The sequence below is a fragment of the Chroicocephalus ridibundus genome, chromosome 8 (genome assembly GCF_963924245.1).
Source record: "Chroicocephalus ridibundus chromosome 8, bChrRid1.1, whole genome shotgun sequence".
Lineage (NCBI taxonomy): Eukaryota > Metazoa > Chordata > Aves > Charadriiformes > Laridae > Chroicocephalus > Chroicocephalus ridibundus.
Genome location: NC_086291.1, coordinates 2,077,633 through 2,089,850, shown reverse-complemented (window position 1 = coordinate 2,089,850; position 12,218 = coordinate 2,077,633). Strand labels below are relative to the sequence as shown.

The following is a 12,218-nucleotide window of genomic DNA, read 5'->3' as shown; positions in this document are numbered from 1 at the left end:
GGCAGCTGCTGCAGGTCTGGCCACAATCCCGGGGCCACAGCGAGCCCAGCTGGACTGGCCCCTGCAGGGGTTTGCCTGCTGCAAAAGGGAGCCCAAAAATCCAGGGGGACGTGGAGCGTATCCCAAAAGGGCTGTATGGCACTGAGCTGTTGCCCTGCTGGCAGAGGGGGGCTTGTCACCAGGAATGGTGACCAGCCAGGCAGGCTGCGGGACAGCCAGGAGCTCCTGCTCCAGCCTTGTATGGTTTCGTTTATAATTTATCAGAAGGATGGGGAGGAAACGGGCTGCTTTGCATCTTCTGCTCATGGAAAATCAATGGAAATCATGGAAAATCAGGTCTAAGTCCTGCCTTTAGCCAGCACCGTGATTTCCACGTGTGCTTGCAGCAGCTTGCTCTTCCTAAAGGCTGGGGAAGCCGGTGGCACATGGAGATAACGAATCCTGGGCCGTTTGTGATGGTAACAAGCTCACGGAAAGGCCACTGTGGGGGAGATGCTGCAATTAGCAAGCAGCAGTGATTAGCGCGTCGCAGGGTTGCATCGCGGTCATTGCCCTGAATGGCTTTGAGCATTCTCCAAATCCCCCGTCAGCAGCCGGCGCGGGGCTGCGGGAGCGGTGAGGGGTGGTGGGCTCAGACAGACCCTCTGGTCACCCCCTGCCATGGCTGGGCCACCACAGCCCCTGGTCTGGGTGGTGGGAACCGTGAAGTGGAACCTTCAGGGCTGCTGCTGGGGAGACGTGGGGTGCGTTGGCACTGCAGCATGGTGGCAAAGGACCTGCCACCCCCTCCCTCCATTGGCCGAGGGTCTCCACAGCTTTTTCTGGTCGGACTTTGGGGAGATGAGTGGGAGGTGACACTCCGTGTGTGTAGGGGAAATTCTGCCCCTCTGCTCCGGGGAGACCCCCCTGCAGCGCTGCCTCCAGCCCTGGGGCACCAACAGCAGAAGGACACGGAGCTGTTGGAGCGGGGCCAGAGGAGGCCCCGGAGCTGCTGGGAGGGCTGGAGCCCCTCTGCTGTGGGGACAGGCTGAGAGAGCTGGGGGGGTTCAGCCTGGAGAAGAGAAGGCTCCGGGGAGACCTTCCAGCCCCTGCCAGGCCCTAAAGGGGCTCCAGGAAAGCTGGGGAGGGACTCTGGAGCAGGGAGGGGAGCCACGGGACGAGGGGGAAGGGTTTTACACTGCAAGAGGGGAGACTGAGATGAGATGTGAGGCAGAAATTGTTGGCTGTGAGGGCGGTGAGCCCCTGGCCCAGGTTGCCCAGAGAAGCTGTGGCTGCCCCATCCCTGGAGGGGTTCAAGGCCAGGTTGGCCGGGGCTTGGAGCAACCTGGGCTGGTGGGAGGTGTCCCTGCCCAGGGCAGGGGGTGCCACTGGGTGGCCTTTAAGGTCCCTTCCAGCCCAAACCATTCTGTGATTCTATGAAATATGGAAGCAGAGGAGATCTTTGCTACTTCCAAAAAAAATTCGGAGACATTTGTGCGAAGAGATTAAGCACAAGATAAGAGAGATGGGAGGCAGACGCGTATGAATTAGTGAAGTTCAAAGACGTTATTCTCTGTTAAACCAGAGCTGGATGGGCAGCAGCTCCCTGCAGGCTTTTGATGATGCCCTGAGTCAGACGTTAATTTGTGGCAAATCCCTGGCAACGCATAAAACTCGGGAGCGTGTGGGAGGTGGAGGAGCCCGTCTGTTTTTCATAAACATATCTGTCTTTTCATTAAATAACTTAGGATCCTTAGACAGGGTTTAAATACTGCTGAGCCGGCCATGCCACTTGCTGTGACCAAGGTCGCAATCCCATAAGTGGCTGGGGATTAGGATCCCTGAGGTGTCTCATCAATTCTCAAATCCATTCGAAAGAGAAGTGACTGTGCTTCTGGCAGAAGAAAAAAAAAATAATCTCTAAATGCAATTTTCATTGTCTTCTGCAAGACGATGCACACCCGGGGCAGGGCTGTGGCCATGGGATGGATGCAAGGAAGAGACAGGAAAGTGTGATCTTCAGCAGGAACATTTTATTTATTCATAAAACTTGGCATCTGGTAGCACAAGATCACTGGCACCAGGACCCTTGTGTGGGTTTCACAAGGAGCGCGGGGCAGGTAATTCAGATTTGCTGACAATTTCACAGTTAAACCTGTTGCTGCTGTGGATTCGTTAAGAAAACCATTTCCACGGTTAATCGGGCAGCAGTAAGATGTCTGGGAGCTAACGCGGCTGCCTTTCTTTCTTTGCAGAGGGTCGCCAGACAGGGACGGCATCGTAAGTATTGCACGGACCCCGGTCCCGCTTCTCTCTCCCGCTGCGGCCCCTGAAATGCAAATTCCTCCATCCGCCACCATCGGCACTTTGTGATCCATCTCTTCCTTTCTGGTTAATATAGAAAATAAACTCCAGTAAGAAGCTATCTGTTTAAAATAAGGGCATATTCCAGGCTTTCTACCAAGTTAACAGAAAGAAAATACCAATGCAGAAAGGCCTGACGAGCGCCGTGGGCAGAGGGACCGGGTGTCCTGCTAAAACCCCGGCTCCGCATCCTCGTTTCTGCTCCCGCTAATTGGCTTGGGCCAGATTTGCTGTGCCATGACTTCAGGGGAAAATTGCCGGAACAGCTGTTTCCCATACTTATCTTTATTTTCTATGTTAAACCGAAAATAAGGAGGTTACTTGTTTTTGAATTATTGCTGCTTTTGTTTGTGGCGTCAAGTAGAAACGCCCCCGCTAGACCTGGGCAGTAGAGGGACCACGTCTCCTTCAGCTGTTTAATTCCAATTTTGCCAATAAGCATGTTGGGTTCAGACTGGGACTGTGCTGGTCGTTATTTCTTGAGCAAATTCAGGCGTTCCAAGCTCCCCTTAAAATAAAAACGGAGACCCTCGGGAGGCTCGGCAGGGAGAGCAGTGCTGGGGTGTCTTTTACAAAGCTATACAAAAGCCGGGGTGCCAAATTCTCCTTTAGAGAGATCTAAAGAGCGATCTTTAGAGAGATCTAAACTGTTTTGTGTGGTTTTGTTTTTTTTTTTTTTTTTGTTTTTTTTTTCCCCTCTGCATCTGACCCAAGATCCTTGGCTTTGGGCTCGCCCTGCGTTCGTAAGCCACTCTTTAAGAAACAGCAATTAAAAAAAAGAGCCTGCAGCTCAGGTAGCGCTTGAACCAAGGCTCTATTCAGCAGTAATAAATAAATAAAATGCGAGGAGCAGCCCGGGGCCGTTCCCTCCACCAGCAGAAGTGCTGTGGGCAGCCTTTCCTTGCCCAGCGTGGGTGCAGGGACCTTGGGTGCCCTCCCAATTGGGCTCCTCTTCCTGGTTTTTCCGGGTGGCTTGCTGTCTGAGCTCGGTGCAGGGCAGGACGGGGTCTCCAGTGCTCCAGCGAGCTGAAGGATGCAGGAATACGATATTTTTTTTTTGGGGGGGGGCAGGTATAACGAAGCCACTGAATGTGTTGGAGGCAGGGGAACCGGGGGCTGGAGACATTTAGTCTAACTCTTCCTCCTGCAAGATGTTCTCACCGTGACGTTTGCAGCAGGAGGTGAGACGGGGAACCCTCTGACTGCTGAATAGAGCCCCGTTACCTGCCCCCGGTAAAAACCACGCTTACTCCTAATGGAGCCGCAGCTGAGCCCTCCTTTTCTTCTAAAACCGTGCAGTGTGTTTGCTAGTTCCTTGTGACTTATTTTTGTGTTTGTTTTTTTTTTTTTTTAAAAAAAAAAAAAAAAAAAAGAAAATCCAAATCCACCCAATACTTTAACCCTTTTTCTGCCAAACCCCAATCCCTTCCAGCCGCCCAGCCCTCATCCCAATGAGCCACCTTGCAATAGCAAACCCGAGAGTGCGCGTGAAGGAGGAAAAAAAAACGCGGTAAGGAAAACAGAGCTCGGTTGACAGCTACGAAAGGGTTGTTTGAAACCAGTGAGTAATTTTTGGCTTGAAATCCAGAATATAGGAAAACACCACTTAGGTGGGGTCAGGTGGCTGTATGTGAATTGAATAGAAATGGGCTTGAATACCGATGGACTGGGGGAAAAGCAGAAGTCTCACATAACTGCAGTCGGAGTCTGTTTTTTTCACCCTTCTGACGAGGGTGCTCAGTCCTTGGGCAGCATCATGAGGACCATTGGGTGAAACCATCCAGTAGTGAGACACTGGCCCAGAGAAGCTGCGGCTGCCCCATCCCTGGAGGGGTTCAAGGCCAGGTTGGACGGGGCTCGGAGCAACCTGGGCTGGTGGGAGGTGTCCCTGCTATGGGGCTGGAACGAGGGAGAAGCCCCAGAGGAGGGGGTGGCCAGCCCTCGCCCAGGGGGTGAGAAGGTGTCTTTTCTTGGAAGGTATCAACGGCAAAAGCCGTAACTGGGTTGCGCTTTGAAAGGACCTTGGAATGAGGTCAACCTGGTCTAGTGGGAGGTGTCCGTGCCCATGGCAGGAGGGTTGGAACGAGGTGATCTTCAAGGTCCCTTCCAACCCAAACCATCCTGTGAAATGGGGAGGACGAGGGTGCTGGTGGCCTGATCCAGCCCCCGTGCTGCCGTCCCCCCGGGACAGTGTGTTAGACCCTTGGCAGGGGTGTTGGGCTGGGGGGGCTACCACTGGCAGGGAACTGGACTATTATCAAATTTAGGTGCCCAAAGTTGACAACCCAGCCAAACTCCAGTCCCTGGCTGCGTTGGCCAGTGGGAGCTTTGGGCATTTTTCTGGATGCCCGGAGCAGACCAGCAAAGGGTCCCGTAGGCGATGGATGCCCAAAGCCTCTTTCCAAACCAGGCCCTGCTTAGTCCGAAGCAGCAATAACCTGTGTGTGTGTTGTCGGTGTGTCGTGACGTGCACTAACACCACATCCCGGACCCATCTCACCGCTGCTACCCGCTGTGAAGCGATGGCGCCCGGCGTGCTCTGCCGCCCGGTCACAGAAACCCAACCCCTCTTTCAGCGTGTTCTGGGGAAGGTGCTTATCCCCAGTAAATAGGGGTGCTCGGCGGGCATGGGGAGCCCCCGCTGCCCCCAGCTCTCCCCATGGGCGGGAACACCCCGGCAGGTGGAGAAAAGGACGTTTCATTTCTCTTCCTTAAGAAATGCTATATGTTCAGCTAATGAATGGGTTTTTTTTTAAAAAAAAAAAGTCTTTTAGCTCTCTGGTCTGGAAGATCTTCCAGAAACGGGAGCTGCTGGTGTGCGCGGGCAGAGCAGCTCCCCGTCGCGCCGGCATGGGCAGCCGCAGCGATGCCCAGGCATCCCGGCACGCCTGGGAGGTATGGTGTGTCCTTGCGTCCTTAATTTAAAACTTGGAAATTTTCTTTTCTGATGTGTTGCAGAAGAAAACAAATGGAGCCCCGAATGGATTTTATGCGGAGATCGACTGGGACAGATACGTAAGTGTCACACGGAGCCCCCTCCCTCCATCCACCTCCTGATGGGGAACCTGGGCTGCACTGTCATGCTGCCGTTTCGGCTTTCTGGGTGGCTGTTTTGGGTGATGGCCAGGTGGTAGTTGTGTCAAGATACATATTTTTTTTTTATCTGTGTGTTAATTAAATAGCTAAAACCACCCAGAAACTGGGTGGTCCCAATGCCTGATGCCCTGCAGGTGAGGAGGGCGCTGCCCGTCCCTGCAGGACATCGCAGTTACGTGGAGAAAAACCTCCGTTGCAACCAAGTATTGCAGAAAATTTTACTGCAAAAATTGAGCATTGTAAAATCTTACCTGGGAAAATCTATATGCTTCCTAATTCTTTTGGCTTTGTTTTTTTTTTTTTGTGTGTGTGCCCTATTCAGAACTCACCTGAGCTTGATGAGGAGGGATACAGCATCCGACCTGAGGAACCAGGATATATCCTTTGTTGTTGGACTTGACTCTTCAGGTTACAGACCATAAGATGAGCTGGGGTTCACGGGCGGGCCACTGACTACTTTTATTATTTTTATTTATAATCATAATTTATTTTCCCCCTTTTATTTTCCTTTTGAGCTGTCACTCGGCAGCTAACACTGGCTCCCGGGGGGAATGACCTGAGGCAGCGGAGCAGAAGGGGATTTTTAATTGCCTTTGATCCGGTGCTATGAAATGAGGAGGAGGCGTGAGCGGCGCAGGCAGCATCCCGGTGGAGTGCCCCATGGAGACCCCGGTGTCCCATCCCATCTGCGGGGCTGCGTGCGGGTGCTGGCCGTGTGCGGTGCTTCGTCACCGCTGATGCTGTTTTGGGGCAGAAACAATCTGCGTGGCAGTTAAGATGAGCAAAGATGAATTTGCAGCTCCACTAATGCGCCCCGCTGAGGGGCGAGGAGATGCTGCCAGCCGCAGCCTGTGCAGGTGCCCACCTCTTGGGCTGGCAGCAGGTTTTCAGCCGCCTCCACGCAGCTGGAGGAGGCTCACTGGAAAAAGCAGGATTTCTTCCTCTGCTGCCACTGAGAAATGCTGTCTGTCTGCGGGCGATGGGCCAGGACGGTCCCGATGGGGAGGAAACCCGGGCAGCGATGCAAATCGCTGCTGGGCTAAACCTGGGCTGGCTTTATGTCTGCGAGCACCGTCCCCGTGTCCTCTGCCCGCACCGGGGTAAAGCAGCAGTGATGGGCACGGCGGGAGGATTTGCCCCCACACTCTTCGGGGAGGCTTGAGCCTTTGAACGCCATGGCTCTGCCCTGGCAGCAGAAGGAAACCTTCTTTAACTGTGCTCTACCTACCAAAGGAAAGCACTTCTACTCCTCCAGTGAATCCGAAGAGGAAGAGGAGGCGCACAAGAAGTTCAACATTAAGATCAAGCCTTTGCAGGCTAAAGACATCCTGAAGAGCGCGGCGACGGTGGACGAGCTGAAGGCATCTATAGGCAACATTGCACTTTCTCCATCCCCCGTGGTGAGTCCTCGGTGTTTCCACCTCTTCCCCTGGTTGTAAAAGTGGTGATGCTCCGCAGGGCTCATCCCAAGGGAGCGGGGGGCTCTGCCTTAGGTGCCACGTTTGCTTTTGTGTCCTTATTTATAGGGTCTAGTCTCTCTAGAGAGGCAATAATGTGACTGCAAGGAGATCTCAGCTGTATTGTGGTGGCATTTCCAGGTCAAAATGTCTTAAAAATTCCCTTTTCTGCTCATAAAACAGGGCAACTGAGGTCAGAAGCTACTATTCCCTTACTTCTCCCAAGGAACCGGCAATGGGACGAGAGCAAACAGCCTCAAGTTGCGCCAGGGGAGGTTTAGGATGGATATTATGGATATTATTATGAGGAGAGGCTGAGGGAGCTGGGCATGTTTAGCCTGGAGAAGAGGAGGCTGAGGGGAGACCTCATGGCCCTCTACAACTCCCTGAAAGGAGGGTGGAGAGAGGGGGGTGTTGGCCTCTTCTCCCAGGTGAAGAATGACAGGACCAGAGGAAATGGTCTGAAGCTGCGGCAGGGGAGGTTTAGGTTAGACATTAGGAGGAATGACTTTACTGCAAGAGTGGTCAGGCCCTGGAACAGCCTGCCCAGGGAGGGGGTTGAGCCACCATCCCTAGAGGTGTTTAAGAAACGTCTGGATGTGGCACTTCAGGGCATGCTCTAGTGGCAGAGATTGTAGGGGTTTGGTTGGACTTGATGATCTCAAAGGTCCCTTCCAATCATGAAGATTCTGTGATTCTATGATTGATTCTATGATTAGGAGAAATTTCTTCACGGAAAGGGTTGTCAAGCCTTGGCCCAGGCTGCCCAGGGCAGTGGTGGAGTCACCTGGAGGTTTTTAAAAGCCGGGCAGACACACTGCTTAGAGATATGGTTTAGTGATGGCTTTTGTCACAGTTAGGTTGATGGTTGGACTCGATGATCTGAAAGGTCCCTTCCAACCTAGGCAGTTCTGTGATTCTTATTTTTACCTTTTTTCCTCATTTTTCAATGTGGTCATCATTGAAGACATAAATTGGATGGGTCTTTCCTGGGACAGGGAAAGAACCTGTGGGGTTTTACACACCGCTGCTCTGGGACGTTAGAGGGACACTTCTTACCTTGAGGGTGAATCCGGGATTCTGGAAGGAAAGGTCTTGTCTCCTGAGTCCCTCCTAGTAAAAATACCGTCACCCTCTGGTTTTCCCAAGGCTTGTCAAGATTTCTGTCGTCTCATCCCAATCTGTTCAGCCGTGAAAAGATTTGATTTTTGTCTTTCAGTGGGCTTTAGTGTGGGCTACACTGTCTTTGCAGATGAAGCTTTCGATGGTTTATAATTAGCCTGTATCTGAAGTGTGAATGAATCTTCAAACTCTAAGTGAAGAGGAAATAAAATAACAGCGGTTTATTTCTTCTTTGCAAATCAACGCAACATCGCCAATTTAAATGAAAGCTTCTGGGACACATCACTGTCCTTGGAAATACCGAGTCCCTCCGGCACGGCTCCCTTTAGGGACGTGCACTTCTGGCTGCTTTTTGCTCTGTGACCAGGGGAAAACAGGGGGGAAAAAAAACCCCAAAAATCAACAACCGAAAACCCTCATCAAAATTAAGCAAATAAGCAAATGAAGGATGGGGGAGTGTTGGAGACTGGCAACCATTTGCCAAATAGGTGGATAATTTTGATCAGGAGAAGAAAAAAAAACAAAAAACCTCAAACAGAATTTCTTATTGCGAACCGAAGCTAATTTTGGTCTTGCGAAGTGATGGCCCCAGCAGTTTGGCGCACACACGTGCGTAACGTAGGAGACAGCATTATTTTGAGAGGAGAGAGTGCAATGCTTTAAAAATAGGATAGGGAAGGCATAAGAACTTATTTAAGGGGCCAAGCCTATATTTGGTGCGTTCTCCTTCCCTCCTGGCTTTTATCTCTGCATCCCTTGGTGGCAGCAGGTCCCCCGGACACCACAGGGCACTCGCCCGTCCCGGGGTGCAGCTGGTGGCCCTGGCAGAGCTGGGGAGTAGCCACTCATCAGTTCTGTACTGCGGCGTGGGGATCACAGAGAATCTAGCCAAAAAACGTGAAGCAATGTTGCCTCTAGCAATAAAGATCCATCAAGACATTATCAAACGGTTACACTCAGCTCCCAGCAGTCTGAAGTTCCTTGGTTATTTTTAGTCTTACTGATGGTTTTTGTCAGCGGTAGGTTGATGGTTGGACTCGACCTGAAAGGTCCCTTCCAACCTAGATGACTCTATGATGAAATACTTGAAGAGTTTTGCACTGGTACACAAGGATTAGGCTGCTGTGGCCAGCAGTTCTTCTGCACCTCACCTTTTCCAGGGAAACAAAACCCCCAAAACGTGCGTTTTGCTAGACATGATCCCATCCCTGGAGGGGTTCCAGGCCAGGTTGGATGGGGCTTGGAGCAACCTGGGCTGGTGGGAGGTGTCCCTGCCCAGGGCAGGGGGTGCCGCTGGGTGGGCTTTAAGGTCCCTTCCAGCCCAAACCATCCTGTGTCTCCTCTTCTCCGTGGTGTTTTTTCCTGCTGAGGCTGGGGGGAGTTGTGCCATCGGTTAGGAAGGATTTAGCCCCTGGTGAGCACAACTGTGTGTGTCAGCCTGGTGCGGTCTGGATCCTGCCTTTTGGGCGTTGGGTTGGGATGCTCCGTGCTTTCCCTGGGGAAAATCTGTGTCCCCGCTGCCACCGCCAGCAGAGCACGGCTGGGGTTAGAGCTCCCTATAAAGCACCGCCAACATGCTCTGCTCAACCCGAAGGGCTCAGGCAAAATCCCCGTGCCAGGCTGAACAGAAGGAGCCGTGCTGCTTTCCCAGGTCGGGAGCCAAACTGCGGCGTACGGAGCCAAAGGGCGCAGATGGGGAGGTTTGCGGTGCCACCGCCGGGTTCCTGGCAAGTGGTACCAGTGTCCAGGAAAGCACCAGCGCCCGGGGCAGGAGCTGTCTGGAGGAGTTTTGCGTCCATGGGAGTTCCATGCTTTGCTGTCCGGGTCCCTGCCCTTGTCCTGGGCTCGTCTCCTCTCCAAAACCAGCTGCAAAGCGCTGCTCCGTCCCTCCTGTGCACCGGCCTCTCCTGGATGGGATGGGACATGCCATGTCCATAGGCAATTACACCCTTTGGGGTGTATGTTATGGTGCCTTCGCTTGAAAACAAGAAGAAAACTGGAGATACTGGTGTCCGCTGGTGTCAGCTGCATCCCCTGCCTGAAGCCCAGTAGCTGAGGTCTCATTTCTTGAGGAGAAGCGTGCAGGTGGTGCCACCAACCGGACCAGCACCAGCCCGGCGTCTCCAGACCTCCCACCCTCTTCCCTGCTCCGTCCTTCCGGCAGCTCCTGCCCGCTTCGCTCTCCGCACCACGAAAACTCAGCCCCAGGAGCAGGGGCTTTGTCACGGTCTGAAAAAAACCAGTCACTGGGCAAAGCTGACGAGGAATAGCCTTAAATTTAAGCACTTAGGGGTAAAATCATGCTTTGGACATTCCTCTCATACGGACCCTTCCAAGAAACGGAACAGGCTGGGAAATGGCCTTTGTCTATAATTAGCAGGGCCCGCTAACATCAAAGCACGTGAATCCTTCCCGTGAGATGGCGCGGATGCAGGTTTTCATTTCTAGACGCTCTGTCTCCCTCCAACCTCCCGTCCGAGTGAATGAGAGCCCGGCTGGGTGCGCGCACGACTCCGCTTTGCTGTACGTTTAACAGTTACACGCCTGATGCTTCCGGTCATAACACGAATCTTTTATTTCTGTGTTATCCCTTTATAGAAAACATCTTATATTCTCACTTTCTTCTTTTATTTTTCCGCATTCTTTTAGAGGAAAAGTCCGGTAAGAAATACTGTTTTTTAACTCTTATAATTTTTTTTAACGCAGTCCTGTGTTTTCTTGTTTGCACGGTCCCTGTTTTGCATGTCTCTAGAGCTGGAATGTAAAATGCAAATAACAAGCCCATTTTGGAAGGCACGAGGTTTATTATTTTCCTTCTCCCTTGATTTGACTTAGAGCGTTTTAAAATAGAGCTGGGCTGTCTTTTGCCTTGAATGTGCGCAGTCTGGGGGTGTAGTTTGGGTGAAAGACCTGGTGGTTTTTGGACAAGAAGTGTAAGGGCGCGGTTCCATCTGGGCGCGTTTTAGGTACCTCGTGGCACATCAGAAGGTACGAGAAGGCAGAAAAACCCACCGGTGGTCAATGTGTGTCACTGCGTGCGATGGCTTCCCCGGGAGGACTGGGCTTCAGACTCTTCTGAGCCCAAAATGGGGGAATCCACCCATTCCATGGGGTTTGGGGTCCCTCCGGACGCTGCTCTCCCGGTGCCCAGGGGGACGCACCAGCCTGTGGGTGCAGGGTGCTGTGCTCCTGCTGGTGGGTGCCGGGGCTGGGGGCGGTGGAGGAGGACCCCCCCAGCACTGGAGGGGTGCGATGGGCGCTGGGGGACTCGGGGCGCTGACCTGTCGCTCTCTGACCAGGTGTCTCTTCTCTCTTCCTTCTCGCTGACCGCAGCGGCGCAGCCCGGTAAGCACCCGCGCCTGCTGCTGCCGCCCCTCCGCCGCGGGGCTGGGGGTGCTGGGGGGGTCTGAGCCTGCGCAGGGGAAGAGGAGCGGGGTGACGCTGCCATTAGCTGCCCCGTTGTGTGACCCCAGGTCGTGGTGGGACCTTTCCCTCCCCCTGGCTGATGCAAAGGGGTTCCTGATGGTGGGCATCCCCCACAGCTCGACCTGCATCCTTGCAATCCCCCTGGGGACCCCGCTGGTTGTCCCCGGGTACCCCCGCTCCCCTCTCTGCCGGGACTTTGAGCAAGGGGGGAGTTGGCTATTGCTGTGCACGGGCACATGTGCGTTGTCTGGCAAGAGCAAGGTATTTCCATTGCGTAAAAGCACATCATTTGGCATAGATGGATTTGCAGCCATCAAACGTGAGGGGTTTGGTTTTACGTGATTTCTAATGGGGTGAGGGTGTCGGTGACCCCCACAAGCCACCGGCCGCCAGGGTGGCTGCGAAGGCGGCACTGCCGGGTGGTGGCTTTAAGCGGCTCAAAACCCTCTCGGTGGGAGCAAACGGGATTTCCCAACGCACGCGTGCAGCTGGGACACTGTAGGGTAAATATCGCCCAACCTCTGCTGGGCTGTTTTGCTCCCGCGGTGTCCCTCCTCGGGTGACAGTTGCCATGCTCCCATGTCCCTGTGCATCCCGCTTACCTCCTGTGTTTCTAATTCCAGGGGACGATTAAAAGGAATTTATCCAGTAAGTATTTTCTACAGCCTCCAAGAGCAGTAGTTACAGCAGGGCGGTGATGGTGGTATTTTGGGGGGGTGCGGGGGGTGGGAGGGGGTTAGTTTTGCTTTAAAGTTGTCCTGGCAGAAATGATGG

At 53.3% G+C, this 12,218-nt stretch overlaps 1 protein-coding gene across 1 annotated transcript in view; it reads left to right on the top strand.

The window, feature by feature from the left end:
* The window catches only part of SGIP1 (SH3GL interacting endocytic adaptor 1), a 60,736-nt gene that overhangs the window by 20,644 nt on the left and 27,874 nt on the right, over positions 1-12,218 (top strand). Inside the window, exons 4-10 of the mRNA XM_063343123.1 lie at positions 2,235-2,259; positions 5,302-5,358; positions 5,762-5,816; positions 6,664-6,839; positions 10,668-10,679; positions 11,352-11,363; positions 12,068-12,092. Of these exons, the coding sequence (XP_063199193.1) occupies positions 2,235-2,259; positions 5,302-5,358; positions 5,762-5,816; positions 6,664-6,839; positions 10,668-10,679; positions 11,352-11,363; positions 12,068-12,092 (362 nt within the window). The remainder of the gene's footprint in view (positions 1-2,234; positions 2,260-5,301; positions 5,359-5,761; positions 5,817-6,663; positions 6,840-10,667; positions 10,680-11,351; positions 11,364-12,067; positions 12,093-12,218) is intronic.